At 48.3% G+C, this 24,653-nt stretch overlaps 2 protein-coding genes across 2 annotated transcripts in view; one reads left to right on the forward strand and one right to left on the reverse strand.

The window, feature by feature from the left end:
• The window catches only part of LOC311216405 (olfactory receptor 14A16-like), a gene marked incomplete at both ends in the record, with an annotated part of 85,572 nt that overhangs the window by 18,687 nt on the left and 42,232 nt on the right, over nt 1-24,653 (forward strand). The gene's annotated exons all lie outside the window — the stretch shown is intronic.
• On the reverse strand, nt 17,019-17,933 carry LOC311216620 (olfactory receptor 14C36-like; the record flags this gene model as incomplete). The annotated part of the gene is made up of 1 exon (XM_084298154.1): nt 17,019-17,933. The coding sequence occupies one exon, from the start codon at nt 17,931-17,933 to the stop codon at nt 17,019-17,021; it is 915 nt and encodes a 304-aa protein (XP_084154280.1).

The raw sequence follows: 24,653 nt of genomic DNA on the forward strand, positions 1-24,653 counted from the left end.
CCAGCCCTGCTGCACTGTGCAGAGGAGCAGCTTCTGGGCAGAGCTGTCTCTCTGCAGTGCTGCCTGCTTGCCAGGAGCTCCCCTTGGGCTGAGAAGCCCGGCCCAGTTCAGCAGCACAGCTCCAGCCTAATGCCTCTCTGTCTCTCCCGTCTCTCATGTCCCTTGAGATGTCCCTGGGCCTCCAGGGGAATCAGCTTTGAAACACACTGAAGTAATCACTGATGTTCCTTCCATCAGCTGCTGAAGGAATCTCATTTCCAGCACTGTCCTTCCTTATTCAGAAAATGGATGAGGTCCAAGGATCACCCTTTAATGCCCTGGTTTTAGGCAGAATGCTCCTGCAAGGACAGGGATGGATCTTCCTTCTCCCTGCTGAGGGAAAGGTTTCAACTGAGCCAACCAAGGCACCTCCTTCTTTGTTTGCTGTCCAGAGGCTAGGAGGATACCTTAATGTAATCCAGATGTATTACCCTGCTCTCTCCCATGCCTCACATTTGGAAACTGCCCTGGCTATGTTACGCAGTGACCATTCACTGCCTCTACTGTGAACAGCACTGGGAGCTCTTGGCAAGTCCCTGGTCCTCCAGGGGAATCAGCTCGGAATTAAACCAATGCAATCACTGTTCTTCCTTCTGTCAGCTAGGGAGAGACACCTATTTCCAGTGCTATCTTTTCTCTTAAATCAAAATAAATGTTTGATATGGGAATCGTCTTTTCTTGTCCTTTTATTAGTTAGGACACCCACAAATTTTATTCCATTTCTTTCAAGCACCTGTTAATATTCCGGAGAATGAATCTTTTTCACTGCAAATGAAATCCCTCTGTCTACACAGACTACACAACCCAGCAAGCTCATAGAATCATAGAATATTTGGGGTTGGAAAAAATCTTAAGGTCTAGTTCCAGTCCCTGTGAAATGGGCAGAGTCTCGTCCCACTAGACCAGTTTGCCCAAGGTCCCATCCAACCTGACCTTAGACATTACCAGCGATGAGGCACGCACCACTTCTCTGGGCAACCTGTTCTAGAGCCTCACCACCCGCTGCGTGAAGAATTTCTTCTTTAGATCTGACCTAAATCTGCTCTCTTTTAGCTTAAAAGCACTGCCCCTTGTCCTATTATTACACTCCCTGATACAGTCTCTCCAGATATTTATCCTATGTGTCTCCCCCTGTTCTCTTAAGAGTAGGGAGGGAGAGAGTGTCTGTGTGGTGCTTGGCTACCTCCTGGGGATAAAGCACAACACATCTGGGGACACAAACCTGACAAACAAGTGATAAAGGAGGCAGTGAGGGAGCCAGACCTGGTCAGTCACACTGACTGGTGAGCGTATGAGAGGATGTTTCTTCCAGCGAGTTTATCTGACCAGGTTTCTTGTCAGTTGAGAAACCAAGGGAAAACAGGGAATACTGGTAAAAGGGGATGTCCTATAAGGAGAGGCTGAGGACACTTGGGTTGTCTAGTCTGGAGAAAAGAAAGCTGAGGAGCAACCTCATTTTTCTCAGCCACTGTCTTAGGAGGGCAAGTGGAGAGGGAGGTGATGACCTCTTCTCACTGGTAAATGATCAGAGAAAGTATGCAATGGCACACAGATGCACCAGGGAGCTCCAGACTGGAGAGTGGGAAAGTTGTCTGTACTGTGAGGGTGGTCAGACACTGGAATAGGCTTCCTTGAGACCTGTTTTTTTTTTTTTTTTCCCAGCCTGTCAGTGTTCAAGAAGCATTTGGACATTGCCCTCATCGATATGCCGTAACTTTTGTTTAGCCCTGGAGAGATCAGGTAGTTGGACCAGACAACCTTTGAAGGTCTCTTCCAACTGAACTATTCTGTTCTAGTCTAGTCTTGTCTAGTCTAGTCACTACACACGTGCGTAGGCCCATTTGTGTATTGGAAGACCACAATAATGCTTCCTGGAGTCTTCTTTTCTTCAGGCTAATCCCAACTCTCTCAGTTGCTCTTCACAGGACATGTATTTGGTGTGCATGGCATGCTTTTGGTAGTCAGGTGGTAGGTTGCAGGGGGTGCTGGATGATGAGGAACATCAATTTGATCACTCTGAGTTAGCTCTCCTGGCTGTGTCCCATCGCAATGTCCTGCACACTTCCAAACTACATGTCATGAGGGGCAGTATTAGAATCAGAAACCCTTGATGCTGTGTAGACACACTCCATGACTGTTTCTAAACCTTCTCAAAGCCAGTTACCCCCTGCACTAAAACACCTCATCCCTGGAGAACCCTGTGCAACAGCTGTCTTGAAGACTGTTTGTTTTGTTTTCATCTTTCCTTTAACATGTGACCAAGTCTTGGAAGACAGCAGATGTTACAGAAGTCTTTGTTTGGAAGACAAAGTTGAGGCTGAGCTGAGAACTAAGTAAAAAATATCTGTTTATTTAGTTAATTAAACAACACTGAAAAAAAAAATTTTTTTCTTTTATTGATGGTGTGCAGAATGTTAGGAAATACCTTGACTTCAGCAAGGCTTTTGACACCGCCTCCCACAGCATTCTCCTCAAGAAACTGGCTGCTCTTGGCTTGGACTGGCGCACGCTTCATTGGGTTAGAAACTGGCTGGATAGCCGGGCCCAAAGAGTCGTGGTAAATGGAGTCAAGTCCAGTTGGAGGCCAGTCACTAGTGGTGTTCCCCAGGGCTTGGTGCTGGGGCCTGTCCTCTTTAATATCTTCATCGATGATCTGGACGAGGGCATCGAGTGCACCCTCAGTAAGTTTGCAGATGACACCAAGCTAGCGCGTGTGTCGATCTGCTTGAGGGTAGGAAGGCTCTGCAGGAGGATCTGGATAGGCTGCACCGATGGGCTGAGGTCAACTGCATGAAGTTCAACAAGGCAAAGTGCCAGGTCCTCCACCTGGGATGCAATAACCCCAAGCAGAGCTACAGGCTGGGAGAGGAATGGTTGGAGAGCTGCCAGGCAGAGAAGGACCTGGGAGTGATGGTTGATAGTCGGCTGAATATGAGCCAGCAGTGCGCTCAGGTGGCCAAGAAGGCCAACAGCATCCTGGCTTGTATCAGGAACAGTGTGGCCAGCAGGTCTAGGGAAGTGATCATCCCCCTGTACTTGGCTCTGGTGAGGCCGCACCTTGAGTACTGTGTTCAGTTTTGGGCCCCTCGCTACAAGAAGGACATCGAGGTGCTTGAGCGGGTGCAGAGAAGGGCGACGAAGCTGGTGAGGGGCCTGGAGAACAAGTCCTACAAGGAGTGGCTGAGGGAGCTGGGCTTGTTCAGCCTGGAGAAGAGGAGGGTCAGGGGCGACCTTATCGCTCTCTACAGGTACCTCAAGGGAGGCTGTAGATAGGTGGAGGTTGGTCTATTCTCCCACGTGCCTGGTGACAGGATGAGGGGGAATGGGCTTAAGTTGCGCCAGGGGAGTTTTAGGCTGGATCTTAGGAAGAACTTCTTTACCGAAAGGGTTGTTAGACACTTGTGTTAGGTCTGTCTGAGCTGGAGTCACCTTTTCCCTGCAGCAGCCCACACAGTGCTGTACTCTGCACTCGTAGCTGGAACAGCACTGATATCACTCCAGTGTTGTGTCTATTGCTGCGTAGTGCTGGCACAGCATCAGGACTCCTTCCAAGCCCCCAAGAGCCAGCAGGCTGGGGGTGGGCAAGTGATGGGGAGGGGACATTGCCAGGGCAGCTGACCTAAACCAACCAAAGGGATATTCCGTAACACCTGATGTCACACTCAGCAATAAAAAGGGGGGCTCTCGTGGGGGAGGGGGCTGTTCCTCCTGAACGACCACTACGCATTTGAGGCCCTGCTTCCCAGGACGTGGCCAAACACCGCTCGCTGATGGGAAGTAGAGAATAATTTTTTTCTCTCTCTCTGTGCTTCCGCGCGGACTGATTATTTCTTTTGTTTCTGTTTTTCCTCCCCATTCCCTTTCCCTTTAATTAAATCTTTCTCATCTCAAACCTCGAGTTCTCTGTGTTGTATTTTCTCCCCCTTCTTCTTTGAGGAGAGGGGGAGTGAGAGAGCGGTTGTGGTGGAGCTCGGCTGCCCACCTGAGTAAAACCACCACAGTCCTTTTAGTAAGGAGGGACGTTGCACCCCCATGCTGCGTCTCGAACCCGTGACCTCAGATTTCTCTTCACGTCGCCAGGTGAGGGTTATGCGAGCACCTCGAGCCAGTGAGCCAGGCTGCCTAGGGAAGTGGTGGAGTCACCATCCCTGGAAGTCTTTAAAAGACGTTTAGATGTAGAGCTTAGGGATACAGTTTAGTGGGGACTATTAGTGTTAGGTCAGAGGTTGGACTCGATGATCTTGAGGTCTCTTCCAACCTAGAAATTCTGTGATTCTATGCTTCTTATTGACTTCTGATATCCTGTGTGCAGTTCTGGGTTCCGCGGTACAAAAAAAAAGACAGGGATCTCCTGGAAAGAATCCAGCGGAGGGCCACAAAGATGATATGGGGCCTGAAGCATCTTCCCTATGAAGAAAGGGAGAAAACAAAGCAAGTTGAAGTCCTTTATAAGGACAAGGGCAGTCAATCTCAATGTATTTCTTAGTTCCTCAAAGAATAATTAGTGTTGTCATCCTGGCTGGGTTATCTGTAATAGACTCCCACAATGACATCCTCTTTGTTTTTCCCTTAATCCTAACCCAGAGGATCTCAACATCGCCATCATCAACTGCAAGCTCCATGCAGTCCAGCCTTTTCTTTACATACAGCACCACCCCACCACCTTGCCTGTCCTGCCTGTCCCTACTGAGGAGCCTGTAACCATCTATTGCAACACACCATTCACAGGACTCATCCCACCAGGTTTCGCTTATGCTGATGATATCATTGCTCCAGAATTGGGCCAAGAATTCTAGATCATCCAGTTTATTCCTCATATTGTGTGCATTTGTGTAGAAGCACTTCAAATGCACCTCATAGCATGCAGAACCTGGTGGAGAAGCCCGAAGGACCTCACTAGCACACATTCCTTCTAATTCTGGCACTCCATCCCTTATTTTATCACTGACATGCTTGGTTTTATCCCTTTCCCCTTTTGACTCTAGTTTAAAGCCCTGTCTATCAGCCCTAATAATTCCTGGGCAAAAATCCTTTTCCCCCTCTGAGAGAGGTGCATCCCGTCTCATGCCAGGAGGCTTGGTGTTGCATAGACCTTCCCGTGATGAACAAACCCAAAGTTCTGCTGGTGGCACCAGTCTCGGAGCCACGTATTGGTGAGCCGAGTCTGCCTGTCAACATATTTTCCTCCTATTGGAAGGAAGAGGCAAATATGACCTGTGCCCCATATCCTTTAACCAGTCTCTCCAAAGCCCTAAAGTCCCTTTGGATTGATCTCATACTTCTCCTTGCTACATCGTCATTACCAGCCTGAAAAAAAAGCAGTAGTGGGTAGTAGTCAGACAGCCATACCAGGTGAGTGACTTTCCTGGCAATACCTTTTACCTAAGCCACAGGGAGGCAGCAGACTTCCCTGTGGGTTGGGTCTGGATGGCATATCAGGCCCTCTGTCCCTTTCAGAAGGGAGTCCCCATGATGATAACCCTTCTTTCTTTCTTGACAGAAGACGTAGTCCTGCAAGGGGTAGGTTGCCTTCCCTTAGGCACCTGTCCTGGTTTTAGTTAGAACAGAATTAATTTTCTTCCTAGTAGCTGGTGGAATGCTGTGTTTTGGCTTAGGATGAGAAGAGTGCTGATAACACCCCGATGTTTTAATTGTTGCAGAGCAGTGCTTATACCAAGCCAAGGACATCTCAGCCTTTTGCTCTGTCCTGCCAACAGGCAGGCTGGGGGTGCAGTAAGAGCTGGGAGGGGACAGACCCAGGACAGGTGACCCAAACTAGCCAAAGGGGTATTCCATACCATCTGACGTCATGCTAAACAATATATAGGGGTGGCTAGCCGGGGGGAGGGGGCCGGACTGCTCGGAGTTAGGCTGGGCATCGGTCAGCGGGTGGTGAGCAATTGCATTGTGCATCACTTGTTTGTACATATTATTATTACTTTCCTATTATCATAATTGTAACATTATTGTTATTATTGTTATTATTATTTTGTTATTATTATTTTCCTGTCTTATTAAACTGTCTTTATCTCAACTCACGGGCTTCACTTTCCATTTCTCTCCCCCGTCCCAGAGAGGGAGGGGGGAGGGTGAGCGAACGGCTGCGTGGTATTTAGCTGCCAGCCGGGTTAAACCACGACAGTCTTTTTGGCGCCCAACGTGGGGCTCGAAAGGTTGAGATAACGGCAGATCTGACCACAGTGTGTTAAACTAAAATTGGTGTATTAGACCTGCTTAATAGTCACTTGTCATAATGCTGATTGCTTTAATCTCAACTTTGCTGCGCCTGTTTTCCAAATTGAGTATTATAGTACATTATTTTCCGTATTTGCTCTCTGTCATGTTGTTTATCCTCTCCGGGCCCTGGTTTCAGATCATTATGGACTGGCCAGAAGGCAAATACTTTGGGATATCACCCGAGGAGGAGGTGGGTCGTGCTGAAGAAGCCCCACTGTACAACCAGTTACCAGAGAATGAAAAGAAATATGCCCTGTTCACTGATGGGTCCTGTCGTATTGTGGGGAAGCATCGGAGATGGAAGGCTGCTGTATGGAGCCCTACACGACGAGTTGCAGAAGCTGCTGAGGGAGAAGGTGAATCGAGTCAGTTTGCAGAAGTGAAGGCCATTCAGCTGGCTTTAGACATTGCTGAACGAGAAAAATGGCCAGTTCTCTATCTCTACACCGATTCATGGATGGTAGCAAATGCCCTGTGGGGATGGTTACAGCAATGGAAGCAAAACAACTGGCAGCGTAGAGGCAAACCCATCTGGGCTGCTGCTTTGTGGCAAGACATTGCTGCTCGGGTAGAGAACTTGGCTGTGAAAGTACGTCACGTAGATGCTCATGTGCCCAAGAATCGGGCTACTGAAGAACATCAAAACAACCAGCAGGTGGATCAGGCTGCTAAGATTGAAGTAGCTCAGGTGGACCTGGATTGGCAGCATAAAGGTGAATTATTTATAGCCCGATGGGCCCATGACACCTCAGGCCATCAAGGTAGAGATGCAACATACAGATGGGCTCGTGATCGAGGGGTGGACCTGACCATGGACGCTATAGCACATGTTATTCATGACTGTGAAACATGTGCTGCAATCAAGCAAGCCAAATGGTCAAAGCCTCTTTGGTATGGAGGACGATGGCTGAAATATAAATATGGAGAGGCCTGGCAGATTGATTACATCACACTCCCTCAAACTCGCAATGGCAAGCGCCACGTACTTACAATGGTGGAAGCAACCACCGGATGGCTGGAAACATATCCTGTGCCTCATGCCACCGCCCGGAACACTATCCTGGGCCTTGAAAAGCAAGTCCTATGGCGACATGGTACCCCAGAAAGAATAGAGTCAGACAATGGAACTCATTTCCGAAACAACCTTATAGACACTTGGGCCAAAGAACATGGTATTGAGTGGGTGTATCACATCCCCTATCATGCACCAGCCTCCGGGAAAGTTGAACGATACAATGGACTGTTAAAGACTACATTAAAAGCAATGGGCGCTGGGACATTCAAAAATTGGGATACGCATTTGGCAAAGGCCACCTGGTTAGTCAATACTAGGGGATCTGCCAACCGAGCTGGACCTGCCCAATCAAACCTGTTATGTACTGTAGATGGGGATAAAGTTCCTGTAGTGCATGTAAGAAATATGCTGGGTAAAACAGTCTGGGCTACTCCTGCCTCAGGAAAAGGCAAACCTATTAGTGGAATTGTTTTCGCTCAGGGACCTGGATACACTTGGTGGGTGATGCAAAAGAACGGAGAGGTCCGGTGTGTACCTCAAGGAGATTTAATACTGGGTGAGAATAGCCCATGAACTGAATTGTACCATGTTAATTACTATATAATACTGTATGTTATCACTACTATGACTACTGTAGGTGACTAATTAGAATGTATGGAAAAGAGTGTAACCTGAGCATGACATAAATGGTATGGAATAAGGGGTGGATAGATGTCCTGGTTTTAGTTAGAACAGAATTAATTTTCTTCCTAGTAGCTGGTGGAATGCTGTGTTTTGGCTTAGGATGAGAAGAGTGCTGATAACACCCCGATGTTTTAATTGTTGCAGAGCAGTGCTTATACCAAGCCAAGGACATCTCAGCCTTTTGCTCTGTCCTGCCAACAGGCAGGCTGGGGGTGCAGTAAGAGCTGGGAGGGGACAGACCCAGGACAGGTGACCCAAACTAGCCAAAGGGGTATTCCATACCATCTGACGTCATGCTAAACAATATATAGGGGTGGCTAGCCGGGGGGAGGGGGCCGGACTGCTCGGAGTTAGGCTGGGCATCGGTCAGCGGGTGGTGAGCAATTGCATTGTGCATCACTTGTTTGTACATATTATTATTACTTTCCTATTATCATAATTGTAACATTATTGTTATTATTGTTATTATTATTTTGTTATTATTATTTTCCTGTCTTATTAAACTGTCTTTATCTCAACTCACGGGCTTCACTTTCCATTTCTCTCCCCCGTCCCAGAGAGGGAGGGGGGAGGGTGAGCGAACGGCTGCGTGGTATTTAGCTGCCAGCCGGGTTAAACCACGACAGCACCCCTTCCAACTGGGATGGGCTTTTGTCTACATCGTTGTTTTGACTGCCATGTTCTAGAGCTTCATAGCTGTTACAGAGATGTAGTCAGGAAGGAAAGGTGGGCAGGGAGAGGGCTCGCCTACCACCCCGAGCAGGAACCTGCTTCCATTCCCCCCCTTGGCCTAGGTCCCCTCCTTGCCTGGCAAGACGGGGGAACTTTTGTCTTTTGTGTGGTGGCTGCCTGGTGGGATAGAGGAACCTTTGTTACTTGTGTTGTGGTTGGCTCATCAGTCTGTCTCAAGGAAGGTAGAGTATGCTTCCACCAGTCAACTTCCCTCTCTGCCTCCCTGATGCTCCTCAGCCTGTTCACCTCCTCCCAAAGCTTCTCCACCGGGCTGAGCAATTCTTCAGCCTGTGCACACCTCCCACAGGCATACCCACCGCTGCTGCTGTCAGACACCAACAGAAGTGTTGCAGGAAGGATGGCCGAAGACATGACATACACCAATGTGGTGAAATCATATGGTTAAATCACTCAGACATACAACTACAAGAAAACAACCCCACCTGCAAGAAAACAACCCCCTTTGTGATTAGCAGTCATGTAGATCTTGTCCTTGAAGAAGTGCCAGCTGCTTGCAACAATTTTTTTAATTCCTCAATCGGGCGATAGAAGAACATCGTTATGGCAACTTCTCGTAGTTGTCCTGGTACCTTGGTTTGCTCAGCTGCAGCAAGTCACGGCCTCCTTGCTGTTTCAAAAATCCCTCAACAATTCCCCCTTTTTCTTTTTGAGCAATCCAAGCCTGATGTAACATTTTTGCAAGTAACCTTTTAACCACATTTACTACAATACAACACACAATGATGATTAACACCACAATAAACAGAAGCCTTAATCCCTGTGATTAATCCCTGTAACTATCTAGGTATCATCCCAAACAAATCAGTGAGCCATTGTTCGAAAGGACTAATATCGTGTTGAATCTTTCCCATGTGCTCCTTCAGGAAAGTAATGGATTTGTGAATTGACTCACTATGATCAGAAAGGTTCAAACAGCACATTCCCTCAAAGTCCTCACACCCATGTCCTTGATTTCTTTTAATTTCACTAAATGTTCCTTTAAAACCTGATGTGATTGTTTGACAATTGCTTGGCCCATGGGAGAATATGGAATACATGTGATATGCTTTGCTCCCCGCATTTTCATAAATTTTCTAACTTCTTCACTAACATACGCTGGACCATTGTCCGTTTTGACCTGCTGTGGCACTCCCATAATGGCAAAACATACCGTCAGATGTGTACACACATGGAGTGCTCTTTCTTCCCCCTGCGCAGTTGCCCTGCATGAATCTTGAAAAAGTATCAATACTCACATGCACATACCTTTTAGTACCAAATTCTATTACATGTGTTACATCCATTTGCCATACATTAGTGCCTTAACACCCCATGGATTAATACCCAAACCTAACCCTGGTCCATGGTGACTACAAGAAGGGCACGCTCTTACTATGCCTTTCACCTCTGTCCAGGTAAGTCCAAACAACCTCCGAAGACCCTTTGCATTCTGATGGAACATTTCGTGCAACACTCATGCACGTGCAAAATCACTCTCTGGCCCCACTGTGACCAGACTCACCAACTTACCTGCTTGTGCATTACCTTCCGCTAACCCAATCGAGAACTGATGACTATGTATACGGATAACATAATAAGGTGAAGTTCTCCCCTGAATGGCATCTCACAGCTGCAGAAATAATGACAACAATACGTCCCTCTTAGTTTGCCATATCAAGACATCCTCTGTCCGGCTTACCATGTTGACAACATACAGAGAGTTTGAGACGATATTGATCGGCTCATGCATCCAGCACCGACAAGCCCAAACAACTACTGACAATTCCAGTGTTTGTAATGAATCCCCTGTATGCCCTGAATTAAGTATTTTTCCCAACTCCCATTCTTGTACCACACACACGCAGCCTTTCTACTTGTTGCACCTGTATCAGTGTATACAGCGCGGCCCACCACTGGTCGGGATGAGAGTCGTGGTACTACCTGCCATTTATATGATCTTATAACTTGCCAGAGAGGCCCCTTTGAAGTTCAGGAATGCACCAATCCCAGATAACCTAACACAGCTTCTTGTAGCGGTATGGACTACTGTAAACACCATTCCAAAAGATCCCGAGTCATTGGCAGACTAATGTCTCCTGATTCCTGCCTGCTGATCTCAATACTCCGAGAACGACCCTTACGTACTAACTCTGCAATAGCTTCTGCCCATGTTTGAGCACTCGTTTTTGGCTGAATCAGCCGGAAAATCCACTCCAGGACTCAAAAATCCTGTCCTATCATTCCGCTCTTGCTATCTCCTGTTTCACTTATGCTATTCCTATTACCAGTGCTGTTAGTGTCAGTGGCAACCTCCTGATACTGTTTCTGTCTGTGTCGCAACTTACTCTCCCCCTTTTCTTTTTGCCACTGACCAAGACACATGATTGCTATCTAGTAAGGAGAGTGCAACTTATGCTATACATCTGTAAGCAGCGCCAGCTGCAACCTTAGCAACTATTTGTGAAAGAGCCTGCCCTTGCTCATTTGTTAGTTTAACCTCCTGCTCTGCACTTCTTCCTCACAATAGATGTAATAATATAGCTGAGTCGTCATTAGTAATCCATACAATGTGGCAACCCCACTGAATGTTACCCAGGAACGTTTGTGCATCTGTCAAATTAAGTTACACTGTAGATATATCAACTTTCTGTGGACGAATGGTAAAGTCTGATATTTTCCATCCTAAGTATAGCCATGGCTGTTTCCATTGAACCTTCTCTGGGGCTAACTTCAACCGTTTTGCTTCTAGCGTATTCTGAATAAACTTTAGATCTGAATCCTGGAAGCATTCTGGCCTACAAAACAGAATGTCATCCATTCTGTTTTTATTCTGTGATATAATGGCAAATAATTACGTCACACCACTTGATACAGTCAGGTGAAACATTCCTAGAAATACTAATGAAATCCCAACATGGAATGAGACCCCTACAACACCACACTCTTTGAAAACTTTTTTTAGCTGCTGGGATTTATTGAGTTTCTTGTTTTCACTGCTGAGATCTGTGTCCGCCTTTTCAGGGGATCCACCCACATCTTTGGCCGAGCTGCTGGCAGTGGCCCGCAGCACCAGCAGAGGGGCCGGCGGGCTGAGGGGGGACCGCTCAGGGGTGGAGGTTGGCGGGGGGGAAAGCAGCGGTGGCAGTGGGTGAGTGGAGGCCCGTGGGGCAGTGGGCCCGGGCGCAGCAGCAGGCAGAACATGGCAGCACCCAATGCGTAACCGCTTGATCAAGTAAAGTCAGAAGGAGAAGTTGAAGTGACTTGGAGTGTTAATGGGCACCACTGAGGGCTGTTACCAAGAGATTCTCCTCAGGGACTTGTTAGGGCAGATAATTGGAGACCATGATTGCAGACAGGCAAAGCAATGTGCTGAGAAAAGTCTTGGTTGGTTTTGGTGAAGCAGAAGAGCCAAGGCCTGACCCCAGCCACTGGGAGGGGAGATCCTGCACCCCCACATCCGTCTCAAGGCTCTTCCTGGGGTCTGGGGGATGTGGTGGGCAGTGTGATGCCACAAGAACAGTGGTATGACAGCTCTGAGGTGCTGCACGGGGTTGAAAGGAATCAATGAAGCCTCATCACAGTGAATATAAAATATCTCCTCAAGTTCTAGCAAAGGGGACCCTTGTTGGGGTCTTTCATTTTTAAAAGCACCCTCTGCTTCTCCTCTGCAGGCTTTCCCATTCTGTCCAACACTTTGTCTTATTTCCTTGAAGTCTTCAGACACCTATCTCTGTTCAGCACCCTGCTCTCCTCCCAGCATTTCCATCATTTCACCGATGTCTCATCAACCCTCACCACTTGGTCCTTGAAACACAAAGCTAGGGTCTGATTAAACACACTCTTTGGGTGACCTCTGGCACCACAACATGACCATTTGAGGGACATTTCTTCCTCCTCATGGCCAGAGCCAACCTTCCAAGGTGCACTCTGTCGAAGTTTTTTCTCCTGCTCTTTCCAAAGAAAGCTCCATCTCGGCGGAAACCACTCCTAAAGTAGGCATCCCAACTCATCAGGCTCCTTGCAGCCTGTCAGCCAACCAGACACAAGTCACCTCACCAGCATCGTCCAAGCCATGGGCCTGCTGCTGGCCTTGCAGCTTCTTGGCTAGACATAGCCAAGCCTTGTGCCTCCTGCTGTCCAGTCATGGACTCAAGTAGAAGGGACAGGACAACCCATCTTGGGGTCTTCTTTCTGTCTGGGTCCTCCTGGGTCTGTAGGAAGAGGGTATCCCACAGTAAGCATGCCAAGCAGGTGCCTTCTGCTGGCCTACCAGGACCACTGGCAGATGTCAGCCAAAACGTACCAATCCCAGGGAGAAGTCAAGGGTGACCTGCCACCTACAGACAGAAGTGACCTCACAGTCCCTTCCACAGTCACATTCCTCCTGCTGGGGCAGGATATCCTGAGGCAGAGCTGACTTCTCTCTAGTCTCCTAGGGACTAGATTTTACCTTTCTGGGTTAGAGATTAAACAAAGTTTTAGATGGAGTGTTTGGTGTTCTGCTTGTGGTGTCAGGTCTCTGGTTAGGGTATGGGCATTCATTATGGTTAAGGGTTTTGTTTAGGTCTGTCAAGAAGTCTAGGGTTAAATAGAACATTTTAATGTTAGTGTTAAGGGCAGTGACACTGCAAGAGAGTAAAGGTAAGGGAAAGGGACTATGGGCTGAGTTTTGCTTCAAGTGATACTTTGAGGTCTGCCTTATAGTAGTGGATTCCTGTCAGGGTGTTGGGCTAATGTATAGGTTGAGGGATTATTGTTACTGTTGAAAATAGTGTGAGGGCCATATGTGACAAGTTTTAAGTCAGTGTTACAGCAGCATCAACATTACATGAACTGTCTTACCTCTACAAAGGTAAGCTTCCAAGCTCCTTTTCCTTTCCTCTTCCCTCCCCCAAATTTGTCCTGGTCAGGCTACTTCTGACCTTCCCATATCAGTCATCTAACTGTGATCAGCCTTCTGATGGCTTTCATAACATCAGAGCACCTGTCTCACCTCTGTTGACTACTCTATTCCGTAGTATTAGAGTACTCCATACTCTATACTCTGTTGGCTATTCAAGTCTGTTACTATGAAAGCCTCCCATGGGAACTGTTAAGGCAGATAATTGGAAGCCATGATTACAGATAGCCAAAGGCACTGTGCTGAGAAAAGTCTTGGTTTGTTTTGGTGAAGCAGAAGGCCAAAGCCTGACCCCAGCCACTGGGAGGGGAGATCCTGTACCCCCAGCACCAGCATGTCTCACTCAGGGCTCTTCCTGGAGTCTGTGGGGTAGGGTTTAATGCCCATAATATCATGTGAAGGACAATGTTATGATACCTTCCAGCATTCTCACGTGGCTGAAAGGAGAATACATGGTCCCAATGCCATAACATGTCTCCTCATAAGCCATGGCCAAAGGGACAAAGATGTCAGTGCTGCTGAAGCCTTCTGTTCTTGTCAGAGCCCTCTGCCTTCTCCTCCACAGGCTTTCCTATGCTGTCCCACTTCTCTCTGAAGGCTGCAGACAGCCACTTCTCTTCCCCACCTGGCTGTCACTCTGCTATTCCCATGATTTCACTGATGCCTCTCCATTCTTGCCAGCTGTTCCTTCAAACACAAGGGCATGACCTGATCCAAACTCTCTCTGGGTGACCTCTGGACCCACAGCACCAGTGCCAGAGCCTCACCTTCAAGTCAAGAATTTCATCTGAGTATCTACTCTAAATCTACCCTCTTTCAGTTTAAAACCATTCCCCTTGTCCTTTCACTGCACACCCTGAAAGAAAGTCTCTCCCCAGCTTTTCTGTAGCCCCATTTAAGTCTTGGATGGACGCAATAAGGCCTCCTCAGAGCTTTTTCTTCTCCAGGCTGAACAACCTCAGCTCCCTCAGCAAGTTTTAATAGGAATCATAGAATCATAGAATATCTCAAGTTGGAAGGGACACATAAGGATCATCGAGTCCAACTCCTGGCACCACACACGTTTACCCAAAATTTTAGACCATGTGACTAAGTGCACAGTCCAAACACTTCTTAAACTCCACCAGGCTTGGTGCAGTGACTATTTCCCTTGGGAGCCTGTTCCAGTGTGCGACCACCCTCTCAGAGAAGAACCTCTTCCTGATGTCTAGCCTAAACCCCCTCTTCTCAGCTTGACACCATTCCCTCAGGTCCTATTACTGGTGATTAAGGAGAATAGATCGGTGCCTGCCCCTCCACTCCCCCTTGCAAGGAATCTGTAGACCATGATGAGGTCTCCTCTCAGCCTCCTATTTTGCAGGCTTAACAGGCTCAGTGCCTTCTGCCATTCCTCATATGTCTTCCCCTCTAGACCCTTCACCATTTTCGTAACCCTCCTCTGGACACCCTCCAACAGTTTTACATCCTTTTTGTACTGTGGTGCCCAGAACTGCACACAGTACTCAGGGTGAGGCTGCACCAGCGCATAGTAGAGCAGGACAATCACTCCCTTCAACTGACTAGCGATGCCATGCATGAGAGGTGTTACAACCTCTTGATCTTCCTTGCATCCTTGTCTGGACTCACTCTAATAGCTTTATATCCTTCTCATACTGAGAACCCCAGAACTTAACACACTACTCTAGGTAGGGTCTCATGAGAGCAGAATAAAGGGGGAGAATCACCTCATCCATTCTCCACCCAGACTGTATTTGTGCTTGGAGTGCCCTGACCAGGTGCAGGACCTTCTACTTGGCCTTGTTGAGCTTTATGAGTTTGCCACAGTCGTGGTTTTACTCCGGTGGGCAGCCAAGTTCCACCATGACCACTCTCTTACTCCCCCTCCTCGAAGGGAAAGGAGGAGAAAATATGACACAAAAGGCTCAAGGGTTTAGATGAGGATGGGGAGATGACTCATCAATTATCATGACGGGCAAAATAGATTCAGAGTAGGGAGACAGTAAAATTTATTGCCTATTACTAACAAGCTAGAGAAGTGAGAAACAAAGGAAAGAAACCTAAAAGGCCTTACCCCCATCCACCCTCTTCCACCTCATCCCCCCAAGCGGTGCAGGGGAATGGGGGAATGGGGGCTGTGGTCAGTCTATAGCACTTTGTCTTCACCACTCCTTCTCGGTTGCTCTCTTCCCCTGTGCTGTGAGGTCCCTCCCATGGGATACTGTCCTTCCCAAACTGATCCTGCATGGGCTTCCCACAGGCAGAAGCTCTCCAAGAACTGCTCCAGACATGGGTCCATACCACAGAGTCCATCAGTCAGGAGCAAACTGCTCCAACCTGGCCCCCCCATGGGCAGCAGCTCCTGCCAGGTCAGCTTCTCCTGCGTGGGCTCCTCTCCATGGGCTACAGGTGGATTTCTTTTTATTTTTTTTATTATTTTATTATTCTTTTTTATTTATTTTTTTTATATTTATATTTTTATGTTTTATTTTTATTCTTTTGTTGTTGTTATTTGTTTTCTTATTAGATTGACTTTACCTCAAGTGAAGAGTTCTTGCACTTCTTCTGTTTTTGACTCATATGGTGGCAGTGAGCTAATGACTCTATGGTTTTTCCCTGCCTGCCAGGTGCAACCAACAGCAAATGAGTCCTTGCTGAGCCCTCAGTCCCTACACGACCATGCTGTGATCCTGACTTCAACACACTGAGCTAATGGAGAAACACGAAAGGCTGTCTATTCCTTGAAAATGTTCTTGACCACAGTTTTTTAAGAAGACATCAGCCTTCAAGCAGTGCCCTGAGAAGATCTTTTCTGAGTACTGAAACACTTCTCTGGAGACCAGCTGTGCCACTGTCGTGCCCACTTCCTGTCCCTACCTGCAGTCCCAGCACAGCCCCACAGCAGCACTGACACCAAGCTACAGGAGCAGCCGGGCCTGCCTCCACCAGGAGGGCTCAGTAGGAGAGAGTGGCAGTGGCAAGAGAGCAACTCTGCATGCACCAAGTGCTGGTGCTCCCTGGCCGTGTTGATGGGATGGGACTCTTTTCCTCTGCACACGGGCACTGCCCCTGCAGATCCAGACCAGGTCTCAGAGGAAGGATGTCAGACAAAGAAGGCACTGCAGGATCCTTTCTTTTGTTTAAATTCACAGGGAGATAGGCTCCTCATGTATAGAGTTTCAGTATATACATTCAACACATACATACTGAAATGGAAGTGGGACAAATAATGACAGTTTATTGGAAATCCATAGATGAATTGAAACTAAAAAATACCACCACTAAAAACACATGCTCGTATACACACAGACACACACAAAGAAAAAAGAAAGAGAAAATAGTCTGTTCTTTTAATAAGTGACATTTTAAATCATTTGCAGAAGTAGATTGAAAATTAATTTCTTCTGAAACACATCAAGTCATCAGTTTCCATAGAGCTTGCTTGAGTTCCTTGTTCCGCATGCTGTAGATGAAAGGGTTCCCTACTGGAGGCAGCACCGAGTAGATAACTGCCACCATCAGGTCCAGGGATGGGGAAGAGATGGAGAGGGGCTTCAGGTAGGCAAACATGGTGGTGCTGACAAACAGGGAGACCACAGCCAGGTGAGGGATGCACGTGGAAAAGACTTTGTGCTGACCCTGCTCAGAGGGAATCCTCAGCACAGCCTTGAAGATCTGCACATAGGACAACACAAGGAAGAAAAAACAGCCAAATGCTAAAGAAAAACTAAATACAAGTGCCCCAACTTCTGTGAGGTAGGCATTTGAGCAGGAGAGCTTGAGGATCTGGGAAATTTCACAGAAGAACTGGTCCACAGCATTGCCTTGGCAGAGGGGCAGTAAAAATGTAATGGCCGTGTGCAGGACAGCATTGAGACAGCCACTGCCCCAGGCAGCTGCTGCCATCTGGACACAAACTCTGCTGCCCAGAAGGCTCCCGTAGTGCAGGGGTTTGCAGATGGCAATGTAGCGGTCGTAGGCCATGATGGTGAGAAAACAATATTCTGCTCCAACCAAGAAGACAAAAAAGAAGACCTGTGCAGCACACGCTTGATAGGAGATGGCCCTGGTGTCCCACAGAGAATTGGCCATGGCTTTGGGAACAGTGGAGGAGATGGATCCAAGGTCAAGGAGGGCAAGGTTGAGGAGGAAGAAGTACATGGGGGTGTGGAGGTGGTGGTCACAGGCTACAGCTGTGAGGATGAGGCCGTTGCCCAGGAGGGCAGCCAGGTAGATGACAAGAAATAGCCCGAAATACAGGAGCTGCAGCTCGCGTGTGTCTGCGAATGGCAGCAGGAGAAACTCAGTTATGGAGCTTCTATTGGACATCTGCCTTTCCGGGGATGTGGTCCTGCACAAAGAAGAGAAAGAACAGTAATAACGTACAACCGACTTATCAGAAGAAAACTCATCCCATCTCTTATTTAAAATTGCCAAAAACATTATCCACTTCCAGGAAGTCATTTGGCAGGTCCTTTTCATAAGTTCTTCCTGATGCTGCCTGAGGGTATCCCTGTGAGCAGGGGACTCCTCTGTGGGAAATGGAAGAGTCAGTTATGCCCTGGCAGAAGTAAAGAGGAACACAGAGTAATCTCAGACTCACTTCACCCCCGATATCAAAGAACTTTGCCCCAGTGTTGCTCCCAGGTCACCTAACTTCAGATCAGATATATATATATATGGATTTTTTGTTTTAATTTTCCTTTTATGGGGTCAGATTGTTTGTTGTTGCTACCCCACCACACCTGATGAGTTTTTCTAAAACAGAAATCCTGGGCATCTGAGTCTCCTGCAAAATACTGAGAGTCCATTACCATGAAACCTGCCTCCCCTCCACTGCAGGAATCTGAAAGCACAGACTGCAGAAAAAGACTTACCCTTCAGATAAATCAAGCCTCAATCTTCCTCTTGAAATGCCCTCTCATAAATGCCATTCTCTAAAGCACTTCAGAAACAGAGAGAACAGTCTGGACAGATGCTGTATCAGGCATCGGATGTGCCAGCTGTAGAAGACCCCTCTGGCAACCCCACCTGCTTTGCCCTGCTGCCAGAGCCTCATGGTGTCAAGAGGCTGCAAATCTGTCCTGCCACACTCTACCCACTGTTGCTGCACTCCTCACTGCCTCCAAGCCCTCTCTCCTTCTCTCCTCTCCCCGTGCCACCTGTGGTGAGAGCCCCCAGCCCTGCTGCGCTGTGCAGAGGAGCTGCTCCTGGGCAGAGCTGTATCTCTGCAGCGCTGCCCTCTTGCCAGGAGCTCCCCTTGTGCCCAGGAGCCCAGCCCAGCTCAGCAGCACAGCACCCGACCATGGCATCGCTTGCTCTGTGCCATTGGGCTCCCTTGAAGTGTCCCCAAGGCCTCAGGGCTGACAGCTCCTGAAGGCAGCAGGGTCTCTGCTGGGGTGCGGTGCTTGAAGCAGACTGATGTCATCACTGACTGCTCCTCTCTGAACAAAAGGTAGACGGATTTTAAAAGTATGCTTTCTGCTATTAGGGTGAGGGTTTCTACCATTACGTTGTGGTTTAACCCAACCAGCAGCTAAGCACCACACAGCCATTTGTTCATACTCCCCACTCCCTCTCTGGGATGGAGGAGAGAATGCAGAAAAAATGAAAGCCTTTGAGTTGAGATAAAGACAGTTTATTAGCACAGAAAGCAAAGGAAAATAATAATAATGCTAATAGTACTACTCATAATCATGTGTACAAAACAAGTGATGCACAACGCAATTGCTCACCACCCACTGACCGATGCCCAACCTATCCCCAAGCAGCTGGTCTTCCCACCCCAGCCAGCCTCCCCATATTAATTGTTCAGCATATCATTCCTCTGCCTGTGGCAGGAATAGCCCAGACTGTCTTCCCCAGGATGTTTTTTATGTGTACTACAGGGACTTTATCTCCTTCTGCAGAACATAACATGTTTGATTGGGCATGTCCAGCTTTTTTACAGATCACCTCGTGTTGACTAACCAGGTGGCTTTTGGTAAATATATTTCCCAATGTTTGAATGTCCCAGCACCCATTGCCTTCAGTGTTGTCCTTAACAGTCCAATGTATAGCTCCATTTTCCCGGAGGCTGGTACATGATAAGGGATGTGTTACACCCACTCAATACCATGTTCTTTGGCCCAAGTGTCTATAAGGTTGTTTCGGAAATGTGTCTCATTGTCTGACGCAATTCTTTCTGAGGTGCCATGTTGCCATAGGACTTGCTTCTCAAGGCCTAGGATAGTGTTCTGGGTGGTGGCATGGGGCACAGGACATGTTTCCAGCCATCCGGTGGTTGCTTCCACCATTGTAGGTGCATGGTGCTTGCCTTTGTGTGTTTGAGGGAGTGTGATGTAATCAATCCACCAGGCCTCTCCATATTTGTATTTCAGCCATTGTCCTCCATACCAAAGAGGCTTTGACTGTTTGGCTTGCTTGATTGCAGCGCATGTTTCAAAGTCCTAAATAACCTGTGCTATATTGTCCGTATAGCTATATGGTCAGGTCCACCCCTCGATCACAAGCCCATCTGTATGTTGCATCTCTACCCTGATGGCCTGAGGTGTCATGGGCCCATCGGGCTATAAATAATTCACCTTTATGTTGCCAGTCCAGGTCCACCTGAACCACTTCAATCTTAGCAGCCTGATCCACCTGCTGGTTGTTTTGATGTTCGTCAGTAGCCCGATTCTTGGGCACACGAGCATCTACGTGGCATACCTTTACAACCTGGTTCTCTACACGGGCCGCAATATCTTGCTGCAGTGCAGCAGCCCACATGGGTTTGCCCCTACGCTGCCAGTTGTTTTGCTTCCATTGCTGTAACCACCTGCACAGGACATTTGCTACCATCCATGAATCAGTGTAGAGATAGAGAACTGGCCACTTTTCTCATTCAGCAATATCTAAAGCCAGCTGAATGGCTTTCAGTTCTGCAAACTGACTCGATTCACCTTCTCCCTTAGCAGCTTCTGCAACTCGTCGTGAAGGACTCCATACAGCAGCCTTCCATCTCCGATGCTTCCCCACAATACGACAGGACCCATCAGTGAACAGGGCATATTTCTTCTCATTCTCTGGTAACTGGTTGTACAGTGGGGCTTCTTAAGCACGACCCACCTCCTCCTCTGATGATATCCCAAAGTATTTGCCTTCTGGCCAGTCCATAATCACTTCCAAGATTCCTGGGCGACTGGGGTTTCCTATTTGAGCCCGCTGAGTAATTGGTGCAACCCACTTGCTCCATGTAGCATCAGTTGCATGATGTGTAGAGGAGACCCTTCCTTTGAACATCCAGCCTAGTACTGGCAATCGGGGTGCTAGGAGGAGCTGCGCTTCAGTACCGACCACCTCCGAAGCAGATCGAACTCCTTCATATGCTGCCAATATCTCCTTTTCAGTTGGAGTATAGCGGGCCTCAGACCCTCTGTATCCCCGGCTCCAAAACCCCAGGGGCCGACCTCGAGTTTCCCCAGGTTCTTTCTGCCAGAGGCTCCAGGTGGGGCCGTTCTCCCTGGCTGCAGTGTAGAGCACATTCTTTACATCTGGTCCTGTTCGAACTGGCCCAAGGGCTACTGCATGGACTATTTCCTGCTTGATTTGTTCAAACGCTTGTCGTTGTTCAGGGCCCCATTCAAACTCATTCTTCTTACGGGTTACTTGGTAGAGCGGGTTTACAATCAGACTGTAATTTGGGATGTGCATTCTCCAAAACCCCACAACACCTAGGAAAGTCTGTGTTTCTTTTTTGCTAGTTGGTGGAGACATAGCTGTTATTTTGTTGATCACATCCATTGGGATTTGACAGCATCCATCTTGTCATTTTATTCCTAAAAACTGGATCTCTCGTGCAGGTCCTTTGACTTTATTTTGTTTTATGGCAAAAACAGCCTTCAGAAGGATTTGGACTATTTTCTTCCTTTTCTCGAAAACTTCCTCTGCTGTTCCACCCCACACAATGATGTCACTGATGTACTGCGGATGTTTAGGAGCTTCCCCCTGCTCTAGCGTAGACTGGATCAGTCCATGGCAAATGGTAGGGCTGTGTTTCCACCCCTGGGGTAGCCGACTCCAGGTGTATTGGACACCCCTCCAAGTGAAAGGAAACTGGCCTGCACTCTGCTGCTAAAGGGATGGAATAAAATGCATTAGCAATATCAATTGTGGCATACCCCTTGGCTGCTTTTGATTCCAGTTTGTACTGGAGTTCCAGCATGTCTGGCACTGCAGCACTCAGTGGTGGCGTGAGTTTGTTCAGGCCACGATAGTCCACCGTTAGTCTCCACTCACCATTAGACTTTCGCACTGGCTATATGGGACTATTAAAAAGGTGAATGAGTCTTGCTGATCACTCCTTGGCTCTCCAATTGATGAATTAGCTTATGGATGGGAATCAGGGAGTCTTGGTTGGTGCGATATTGCTGCCAGTGCACAGTTGTGGTAGCAATTAGCACTTGCTGTTCTTCGACCCTCAGCAACCCCACAACAGAAGGGTCCTCTGAGAGACCAGGCAAGGTAGACAACTGTTTAATGTCCTCTGTCTCTAAGACAGCTATGCCAAAAGCCCTTTTGGGTCCTTGAAAAATCCTCTCCTGAGATAGTCTATGCCAAGGATGCACGGAGCATCTGAGCCAGTCACAATATGATGTTTTTGCCACTCATTCCCAGTCAGACTCACTTCAGCCTCCAATATAGTTAACTGCTGGGATCCCCCCATCACCCCATAAATGCAGATGGGTTCTGGCCCTTTATAGCTTGATGGTATTATAGTACGCTGTGCACTGTTATCTACTAAAGCCTTATACTTCTGTGCGTCTGACATGCCAGGCCACCAAATCCACACAGTCCAATAAACTCAGTTGTCCCTCTTCTCCCCCTGGCTGGAGGCAGTGCCCCTCTAATCCTAGTCAGAATCTCTGTTTCTGTGTCTAAAGGACTGCCTGCTGGAAATTGGAGCAGCAAATTTTTCAGAGAACCCCTTTTTCCTGATTGTTTTCTTTTGCAACTCCCATACCCGTGCCTCCAGGGTCAAGGAAGATTTTCCATCCCATTTTCTCATGTCCTCTCCATGGTCACGTAGGTAAAACCACAGTGTGGCACGGGGTGTGTACCCACCATATTGTCTTCCTTGTGTGGATGAATGCTTACTCCTGATAGCTAAGACACTGCTTTGTACAGGTGGGGAAGAAAATAAACTCTCTTCAAGTTGGTGGACCTTTTCAGAAAGTTTCTCCAATGTATTCTCTTTTAGTTGGTGGACACTGGTTCGTTTAGGTGGGGAGAAAGATAAATTCTCTTTAAGTTGGTGGAATTCTTCTGAAAGTTTCTCCACAGCTGAGACACAGGCCTGTAAGGAAGAGGAGAGACTTTTCGTACTGCCAGAGTTGTTTAGCCACTTTATCCACTGTAGGTTCCTCATCGTCTTTCCAGGCCATTATTGCCAATTGTAGTGGGTTTACGTGGCAAGGTTTTGGTAGCAGAGGGCCGTAGGGGTGGTTTCTGTGAGAAAGATCTAGAAGCTGCCCCATGTTTGGCAAGGGCCTCATTGTTTTCCAGAGCTGAGCCAATAAGCGATGTTGTTTTGTGCCTCTGTGAGAGCATATTTAAGACAGGGAAAAAAATGCTGCACCACACAGCAGCCGGGAGAGTCAAGGGAGTGAGGAATGGCCTTGCAGGTGCCAAGGTCAGTGAAGAAGGAGGGAGAGAGGTGCTCCAGGTGCCGGAGCAGAAGTCCCCTGTGGCCTGTGGTGAGGACCATGGTGAAGCAGGCTGTCCCCCTGCAGCCCATGGAGTACCACGGTGGAGCAGGGTTCCACGCTGCAGCCCGTGGAGGAGACCACGGTGGAGCAGGTGGCCCTGCACCGACGGAGGCTGCTGCCTGTGGAAGACCCCTGCCGGAGCAGATTCCAGGCCGGACCTGTAGCCCGTGGAGAGGAGACCACGCAGGAGCAGGTGACCTGGCAGGAGCTGCTGCCCGTGGGGGAGCCAGGTTGGAGCAGTTTTCTCCTGAGGGATGGACCCCGTGGTACGGACCCATATCTGGAGCAGTTCTTGAAGAGCTGCTGCCTATGGGAAGCCCACACTGGATCAGTTCATCAAGGACTGCATCCCATGGGTGGGACCCCACAGCACAGGGGACGAGAGTGACCGAGAAGGAGCAGCAGAGAAGAAGTGCTGTAGACTGACCATAACCCCCATTTGCCCGTTCCCCTGCGCCGCTCGGGGGGAGGAGGTGGAAGAGGGTGGATGGAGGGGAAGGTGCTTTTGGTTTCTTTCCTTTGTTTCTCACTTCTCTAGCTCGTTAGTAATGAGCAATAAATCTTACTATCTTCTTATGCTGAGTCTGTTTTGCCCGTTACAATAATTATTGTGTGATTTTCTCGTCCTAATCTCAACCCTTGAGCCCTTTTCACATATTTTCTCCCCATTCCTCTTTGAGGAGGGGGAGTGAGAGAGCGGCTGTGGTGGAGCTCAGCTGCCCACTCGAGCGGAACCACGACACCAATGAGCTGGCATATGATGATGGTGCACTCCGTACAAACTTCCGCCACATGGGTCGTGTACACCTGACTTCATCTGGATCTGTGGATGTTTTTCTGAGGTCTGGGTCCTCATAAATCACCTCCCGTACGGCTCATTTCCTCAGGTACTGGATTCCCTTCTCCATAGTGGTCCACTTGCCTGGTAAACATACAGGTTCTTCTTGGAAGGGATACCTTTCCCTCACAGCTGAGAGGAGATGCCTCCAGAGGTTGTGAGATTGTGCTCCATCTGCAATTGCTTTGTCAATGCCTGAGGTGAGACTCCTCAAATGGGGGCGGACCCCCTGCCCTGTCCCCATCGGGCAGAGGGAGGGGATCTGGGAGCTGAGGAGGAATGGAAACAAGTCCCTGCTCGACATCGCAGGCGATGCCCTCCCCTTCCGGCCCCACCCTCCCAGGTGCCCTTACGCAACAGGTTTGAGGCCCTAGAGATTGAGAGGCCGGTGTGTGAGGAAGAGGTAGCAAATGTTCCCAGGAGGATGCCTGGGGCGAGGAGGTCAACTCCGCGCCTCAGGACTGC

The sequence above is a fragment of the Netta rufina genome, assembly GCF_964035555.1.
Source record: "Netta rufina genome assembly, chromosome: 18".
NCBI lineage: Eukaryota > Metazoa > Chordata > Aves > Anseriformes > Anatidae > Netta > Netta rufina.